At 33.7% G+C, this 9,100-nt stretch overlaps 1 protein-coding gene across 3 annotated transcripts in view; it reads right to left on the bottom strand.

Moving 5' to 3' along the window:
* The window catches only part of Snx27 (sorting nexin 27), a 51,333-nt gene that overhangs the window by 19,102 nt on the left and 23,131 nt on the right, over positions 1 to 9,100 (bottom strand). For all 3 annotated transcript variants that reach the window (XR_011950111.1, XM_072523911.1, XM_072523912.1), the window contains exons 3-7: positions 7,345 to 7,561; positions 5,590 to 5,783; positions 4,339 to 4,489; positions 3,467 to 3,627; positions 755 to 1,123 (exon numbers count right to left, since the gene is read on the bottom strand). Coding sequence is in view for 2 of the 3 variants with exons in the window: in XM_072523911.1 (XP_072380012.1) it covers positions 755 to 1,123; positions 3,467 to 3,627; positions 4,339 to 4,489; positions 5,590 to 5,783; positions 7,345 to 7,561 (1,092 nt within the window). In the remaining variant the exon portion in view is untranslated. The remainder of the gene's footprint in view (positions 1 to 754; positions 1,124 to 3,466; positions 3,628 to 4,338; positions 4,490 to 5,589; positions 5,784 to 7,344; positions 7,562 to 9,100) is intronic.

Genomic DNA, 9,100 nt, shown 5'->3' with positions numbered 1-9,100 from the left:
TTCAGGAATCTTCTAAACACCCACATCTCGAGAGATCCTAGAGATCAATCAAGGGACTTTGCTCTAGTTCTATTGAATTGAGAGATATGCACTATTAAGTACTGTAATATGCACCCTCTTCACCCGATTTCGGTCCCTCGGACTTCCATCTTCCTCGGTAACCATCGAGCTTTTCGACCAATCAGGAAACCAGTGCGGCTATAGATGATCACTTTGCAGCACTTCCACATAACACAGCAGAGGAGATAAGGTATAGGAACCTGGCTGAATGAAATGTATTGACATGAGAGGATATTATACTGAAAAATTAATCTTCTTTGGAAACATAAATTGTCATTTTGCATATCAAACCAAGAATATTTTAGATCCCCAACGTCCTTTGTGAATTAGACAAGAAAGAAACAAGCGATTTTGAAAATTATTTGAAAGAATTTATTTAGTCCAAGTCTGGAGCTGTTTATAATTGGCTAAAGTGTAGTAATTTTCAAAACTGTGTTCGAAAATTGTTCGTTATAGAAAATATTACGTACATAAGCAACAAAAATGTTCAACAATTACCAAACTAGAAAAATAACCTGCATCTCAATAAGTGACAAAGGTAGGAAGTAGGAAATTTGATATGCCAAACAAATCTTTTTAAAATCCCCTTCGTTTGTGCCTACTTAAAACTTAAAGAATTCCCTTAAAGTACTTAAAGAATATATTCCCATCTAACAATTAATTAGTTAAATTGTATTCTAAATGAAGTACTTACGTATGGCGTAAATATTTTTAACCATTTTGGCGTTTTGTCGGGCCTATTATACTTAAGACAGAAAGCCATTCCTTCTTCGTCTATCTCCCATTGTCGCAAGGAATCCCACTGTAACAGTATTACTTGACTTTCCAGCGTCCCGTCCTCTCGACACGCGTGCAATTTGATTCCCATGGTACCGATCGACAGTACCACGTGGCCGTCTTTTCTAGAATCGCAAGCGCAATGCGGAAATACTACCTCACCGTAACCGGGAAGTTCTCTGGCGAGTTTGAGATATTCGGCTGCGCGAGTTTTGTCCTGAAGGGCTTTGAGCTGGTAGAGACGTTCACCGGCATGGATACAGCCTCTATTTACTTCATCTACTGCCTAAAAATGATAATAAAATATTTTACTTAAATCTATCACAAAATAGAGTAACGTAATCGTAACTTGGTTGCTGCTGCTTAGGTTTTTGTACATACACGGAAAAATAAACATTTATTATAAATATCTGACGGAAACATCATCTTGGACAAATAGAGTAAAATAAGAACGTGGGAAAATATCTAGAAAAACTATTTGAAGACCAAAGAGATAACACCTTTTAGATAGAAGAAGAGGTAAATGATGGATCAAGAATATTACAGCAGGAAGTTTATTCCGCAATAACAGTTAAATGATGGCAAAGCGGCAGGTCCTGATAATATAATATAAGTAGAACTACTCAAACTAATGGACAACAAATTAATAGCAATAATCGCAAAGATATTCAACAACATATACAACTCTGGAGAAATACCAACAGAATGGCTGAAATCTGAGTTTTTTGCACTTCCAAAAAAATCAGGAGCCAAAAAATGCGAAGATTACCGTACTATAAGCCTCATGAGTCATCTCCTAAAATTGTTCCTAAAGATAATTCATAAGAGAATCTACAAGCTGTGTGAAAGTCAAATTTCCCCCAACCAGTTCGGGTTCACAAATGCTGTTGGTACTAGAGAGGCTTTGTTCTCAGTACAAGTCTTATTCTAGAGATGCAGAGACGTCAACTGTGACGTATACGCATGTCTGGTTGATTACGAGAAAGCGTTTGATCGAGTACAGCACGCCAAGATGATGCAAATACTAAAATAAGCAGGAATTAACAACCAAGATCTGAAAATAATTAGAAATCTTTACTGGAATCAGACAGTAAATCTCAGAGTTGAAGGTGAACGCACTGACTATGTGAAAATCATGCGTCGAGTTAGGCAAGGCTGTATTTTGTCTCCTCTAATCTTCAATCTGTACTCTGAAAGAATATTTATCGAAGCTTTGCACAAAACTGAAAAAGGTATTCTACTAAACGGTTACCGGCTAAACAACATCAGATATGCAGATGACACCATAGTATTTGCGGACAACTTAGAAGACCTACAAGTTCTTATGAACAAAATCACGTATTACAGTCAACAATATGGACTCAATATAAACGTTAAGAAGATAAAGCTTATGATAATTAGCAAGAAAAGGATAACAGAAGGTCAACTCTACGTCAACCAATCCCCTGTAGAAAGAGTGAGGCAATACAACTACCTCGGCACCATAATAAATGAAGAATGGACCAACAACCAGGAGATTAGAGCACGCCCCATCGGAAAAGCTAGATCCACCTTCAATCGGATGGGGACCTTCTTCAAGAGTCACAACCTCTCTCTTGATACAAAAGTAAAAATGCTGCGATGCTACGTCTTCTCTGTCCTTTTTTATGGTGTTGAATCGTGGACCTTAAACGAAGATTTGTGCAGAAAACTGGAAGCATTTGAGATGCGGCTATATCGGAGAATACTTAAGATCCCGTGGACTGACCGAGTCACAAATGAGGAGGTCCTCAGAAGAATGAATAAAAATCGAGAGGTACTGACCACCATCAAATCTCGAAAGTTACAATTCTTCGGACATATTATGCGAAATGAATCCAGATATGCTCTCCTTCAAGCCATCCTGCAAGGAAAAATATTTGGAAAACGAGGTCCAGGAAGAAGAAGAACATCTTGGTTAAAGAACCTCAGAATCTCGTTCAATACAACATCTGTGCAGCTTTTCCGCGCTGCTGCAATTAAGATAAAGATCGCCATGATGATAGCCAACATTCGTAACGAATAGGTACATCAAGAAGAAGAATAAATAATGGATAAAATATTTTGCTCCCCATGAAGGCAATACAGTTTTGCAACTATTTGAACCAATTTGCGAAACATCTAAGTCAGATGTGTTTTATTCACCCAGGTGTGCTAAAAAAGTCATTTACTTGAGCCAGTTTACAAAAGCTTTCACGTCCGTAGTGAATAACACATCCACCGGAGGTTGTTTTTCTTAATCTTTAAACACTTTTGCATCCAAAACCTGGTCTACCATTCAGAATTGACTCTTCTTTTATAATATTGCCATCTGCGGTTTGATTATCTTTACTATTCGGCCAGGATCGGCATTCTTCTTCTTCATGTACCATGTCCTTTCAGAACGTTGGTTACCATCATAGCTATCTTAATTTTATTCACTGCCACCCTAAATAGCATGCTTGTATCAACACCATACCAATCTCGCAAGTTCTTCAAGCATGAGGTTCTTTTTCGTCCTGGACTGCGTTTGCCTGCTATTTTTCCTTGCATGATATTTTGTCGGCATTAGAATATCCATAATTCACCGATCTCACAGTTTTACATTTAATAATATTGATAATTTTGTTACCTGCCAGAATATGTAGGAAATAGCCTGCGCATCGCTCATTAACGTATATTCCTTATCAACAGAAAACAGCCATTTTCTAATGCTTAAACACGTACTTGTGGCTGTACTATAATTCTGTATATATAAATTATGGGGGTACTCATTCGGTTGCAACTTTCTTTCTAAAAAAAAAAAGAATAAAATCAATAAAAATAACGTCCAAAGAAAATCTGATTATGGATCGAAATAACTAATTCACGCAGATCTATCGGAAGCGTTTCGAAGCCGAAAGTAATGCTATCTATAGATGATAAATATTACCGATGTTTCAGATGGAGACACCTCTCTACAACACAATTTAATGGCAGCAGTTATAAAATTCTTGTTTCACGATATTATTCATATGTTTAGGAAAAAATATTCAACGTTTTATTACAAATATTTTCCACTTTTACAGTTTTATATATGTTGTTATTAAAAGTTTGTTCGGTTTCTTACCGGTAGCTTTATTATAAGCCGGAACATATTATTTTTTCCTAATGTAGCGAAACTGTACATTCAAAAATTTTCAAAAAATTCTGAAGTATTTCTTAGGATTATATCTTTACGCTGTAAGAAAATTAACAAAATTGTGTGTTTGGTTTTCTCGCTTTATACATGTAAAAAAGTAGTTTTTTCGAAAACGAAAACATGAAGTTTGCTCAAAATTTGTCAAAATACTTCTAGTGATCACCTATAACTTCTCAATTTTTTTTAAATTTGTTGAATGTGTAGTTTGTCTTTTAAAGGGTGCAGATCAACCTTATGAAATTAATAACTTTCTTTCAAAAATATGAAAGTGTAGCCTACTGCATATCGTAAAATAACAGAATCTTTATAATTTAGTTACTTACCAAAATTATATTCGACTATTTCAAATAAATAAAAATAACAAGATACTTTTTTGCTCATTCCAATTTTTCTAATTACTGCATCATATACTTCATCGGCATTTGAAGTCTTTTTTAGGGATACTGTAACGACTTCCCTATCGGGTAATAATACCTACAACATTAAAAAATTGTTATACAGTAATATTACAACATTTACCCTGCGCCGACAAGTGACTCCTTCTCTACGCGCAGTCGCTCATCGATTTACAACGAGTTCGAATGTGTTTAGCGTGCAATTGTACAGTACACAGTGAGCTTTATTAATATTCATATCAGTCAAATGAAGACAAAGAGTCATTTGAACTAAACAATAGAAGTGAAAAGATATCTTTGGAATGTGAATTCAATATTATCAAAGATTTTGATTCAAAAATTAAAATTTTGATCGGCATAGAAATTTGTTCTTTCCGAACGATTATAAAAGGTAACGAAAAGAATTGGTGTAGCTATGAAATATAAACATCATAGTGTTATCACTTATGGTGTTATAATAACAACATGTTAAAATTATAGTATGATACTCAAATAAGAGTTAAATTGTCATGTTGATCAAAACAGGGTGTGCTTTTAAGCTAAGCTGGATTGGATAATGTTGAGTGATTGGAAGAAGCTAGCAAGGCGACTAAATATAAAATATTTAAAGCAAATTAATATTTTTGGGTTTTAGAGTTGCTAAAGATCGATTGGCAGTAATGGTGCGATTTAAATAGCAAATGGAAATTTCTCTTAATTTATAGCTAAGAAAATCTAAGAGCCTAGAAAATAACTCTGGGACTAAATGAAGCTGGATTGTCCGCGAAAGTCCAATGGAAAAGATTGGTTGACAGTTTCATCTTTTTAAAGAGTTTTTTGATCATCATTTCATTTCTGAAATTTAACATTATTGTCAATTAAACAAATCCCATTTGAAGTGATGAAACAAATAAAGAGGAATGATGTATTCAGAAATTTTTAACAAGATTTGTGGCTAAAGGAGATAACGATGCATATTTTTTTGGAAATCTTTTTAATTGTCCAAAATATTAATATGTATGTATTTATATAATTAATTAGTTCATTTCTCTTCAACGTTAGAATCTCTTATATAGATAAAAGCATGGAATGCAACTAGGAATGTCTTCTGTTGTAGAAAGTTAATGAGTGAATAATCCCCTAATTTTGGTAGAAAAGTTCTCTACAAGCAATAGATGTTATCTAGAAGGATATACATACTTTAAGATCGACTGGACTCGTACTGTTTTCATCATCTTGGTCAGTTAGGAACTCTTGCATGATATCAGACTCAGCTATAACCCTTACAGCACAAACTCTCTCCAAATATTGCTCCAAGCCACGACGACGAGCATCTAATTGTTGCTCGCTCATGGTGAAGGGCCATTTTCCTGGTAGTTTGGGGAACGTAAAACCTGTAAATGGAAAAATATCATAACTCAAAGATTTAGAATTCCTTTTTATTCTGATAATTTACACTGGCATTTCAACCAATGGAGTCTGGAAAGGTATTGCGAATTCATTCTACAAATTGATTATTCAAATATCCTTACTAGAAATTTTTACTACTTCATCAGTAATTAATTTTTTCGCAAAATTGTCAAAAATATTGGTTACTGTGATTTTAAGATAAGATTTATTAAGCAAAATAATTTAAAGATTTTGAAAGTTTGTCGATCATAAAATTTTGGCTGCGAATATGGTGAGACCTAAAAAATATAATAATGAAGAACGAAATGAAGCTAGGAATGCTTGAACAAGGGAAGTTAAAGCTTAGCAAAATGAAGAACAACGAGCTCAGGAAGCGGAATCTAAGCGGCAACGTCGCAAAGAAGAGAGTTCTGAAGCTAGATTAAAAAAAATTATTTTCCATGTTTATTTTATTCTTGCATATGATCTGCATTTCATAGATGCTACATCCAAATTACTTGTTTCGGTGAGTGGGTTTACTCCCGTGAATGCATTCACTCCCTGGGTTTACTCCCGAATTGAGAAATTATTGGGGAAGGATATGAGGAGTTTACTCCCGGTTACTAGAAAAATTAGAGCGTCGGGAAAAATTAGTGTGTCAGGAAAAATAATGAGGCGGCACGATAAAAAAGGGGAGAATCAGGAAAAATTAGAGTGAGAGACGATAAAATTGTAGGAACTCGGAGGGAGATACGATAAAATAGGAGTAAGTCAGGAAAAATTGAGTGTTGTGACTGTAGATGGCAATTGATTTGATTCCCGTCGCATGGTGAGGGGCAAAATCACTAGTAGAATTTAACATCATTCGAGGCTACATAATATATTAATATGGCTGTTAAAACCTAAAAGACCTGACGACGGCACTGTCGTTTTCCAAATTTGATCCCGGCGACGGCTTATCACGAAAATCCCGGCGACGAATGGTCTCGAAAATAACGAACGGTTCTCAAAAGGCGGTTCTTTGGTGCCTGGCAGAAATCATCCTGTCTGTATAAATATTTTTAAATTGATACGTAAATATTTATAAATAGTTTTAATTTTACGGTCTGTGTTCTTTATTAAATCTACGGGAAGTCCTTATAACATTGAAACCAAGAAGTAACTGGGAGAATTCAAAATTCCGTTTTCCACTGGACAGTTACCAACAATGACAGCGGTAACAGTTTTAGATCAGAGAATTCTCTCACTTAACTGACCGAAACATAAATAAAATGAAGAAAGAAATAAAATTGGTTTTCAACATAGTGAAAATATGAAAAATGTGTATTTCAAACTGTCCAGGTACCTTTGCCATATCAATTATAAATGTAATCAGTTCTGCTGTGTTTAATGTTTGTCCTATGGTGTATGCTATCCCTGTTTATTCATAGATGATACGAGTACTATAGATACAATACTATAAATGAACAAAGCAGTACCCCTAAGTACAAAGTGAAAAATACAAAGTACGGTATCTATCCTCATTAAGAGGCTTTAAAAATATAGGTATAAAACGATTATATTTACCTAAAAATTCCTTTTTGAGATCATTATGCAACTTTGCAAATTCTCTGTATCTCCTAGAACAAAGATGACGTCCGGCCATATATATATTAAACGAGACGTATCGTTCTCCACTTCGTTCATTATGGTGATAATCGGGAATACTTATTGGTAAAGATCGTTTTTCGCTATAATCATAATATACTTGGTTATCGTCTGTTGGTTCCAAACGTTCAGCCTCCTAAAAACAAAAAAAAACAATGTTTACTTTTAAATTTGGGGTGATCTACATAGTTTTTGAAGTTATACTTCTATACGCACGGTCGGCGTTGGAAATTTGCATGAGAGTGAATCTGTGAAACCATTACATATGTAAGATAATGAGTAAGAGAGAGACAGAAGATATATTTTCTCTCTCTTAATATCTCGAGAATAAAAATGTTCCTTTTGTATACCTATATATTTAATATTATATATATTATATATAATATTGTATATATATATATATAATATTATATATAATATAATATGTATTAATATTATTATTTATGTGATATGTTTTGTATTATTTAAAACTAAATTTATAATTATTTTAGGCTTTTGTATTTCAAAATAATCACTATTTTATTGAGAACTGTCAATTTTGAAATCCGTTAGTGTCATGTCTAATTGGCAAATCCTTTACGTGTTTGGTTCATACGCTGGTGGTTGTGAGTTCGAATCCCAATTATGAATTTGCTTTTTTATTTTTGAAATATTTAAAAACCTCACGTTAATCTTATTAAATATATGTAATATAAGCAAAAAACAAATTTTAAAATAAAATGAAAATTTACAACATAATCCGAGTTGTTAGTTTTTTATTTTTATCTTCGTTTCGTAAAGTAAGTTATGTATATTGGCAGTTTTAAATACTTATGAATATTACATTTTAATTTATATTGTAATATTATATTGAATTATGTTGCAGTGTATTTATTGTATTGTAATTTTTATATTAATAACAAAATAAACAATGAATTTTGCTGCAGAGTATGTGTAATTTTTTTTTTGCATTCAACTCCTTTTATACATATATAAAAATAAAAATATATATTTTCATTAAAATATTGATACAATCCTTCATTTACTATACTCCTATTATAGGTTAAATGTTTATATACAGCAAACGATGCACCATATACCTATATAACTAATTCTTTTTCTCTTTCTGCTCTCTCTTACCTATAGCATTACATATGTAATGATTGTGCAGATTGACTCCTATATAAATTTTTAACGGCGAACGCGTGTATAGAAGTATAACTTCTACCGGCAGTCCCACTGGACTGCCACACCCGTTTTTTGTTTGTTGTCGGGATATAAGGTTAGAACTACACCTGAGAATGCTTCGATGTTACGTGTTCTCTACTCTTCTTTATGGCTTGGAAGCGTGGACAGTAAAACAAGTCCATCTGAATAAGTTGGCCGCCTTTGAATTTTGGTGTTACAGAAGAATCCTACGAATATCATGGATTCAAAGAATGTCAATCGTGGAAGTAACTAGAAAGATAGGAAATGAGGCGGAAATAATATTAACTATCAAAAGACGAAAACTTGAGTACTTAGGACATGTGATGAGAGGGCAAAAATACGCATTATTACAACTTATTATGCAAGGCAAAATCCGAGGAAAGCGAAATGTGGGAAGACGAAGAATATCCTGGCTTGAGAACTTAAGGGAATGGTTTGAAGGCAGTAGTGCAGAACTTTTTAGAGCGGCAGTCAACAGAGTTTGCAT

This window comes from Diabrotica undecimpunctata, chromosome 2 (genome assembly GCF_040954645.1).
Source record: "Diabrotica undecimpunctata isolate CICGRU chromosome 2, icDiaUnde3, whole genome shotgun sequence".
In the NCBI taxonomy this organism is placed as follows: domain Eukaryota; kingdom Metazoa; phylum Arthropoda; class Insecta; order Coleoptera; family Chrysomelidae; genus Diabrotica; species Diabrotica undecimpunctata.
The sequence above is the reverse complement of the archived record's forward strand: the minus strand, read 5'-3'. Positions and strand labels throughout refer to the sequence as shown.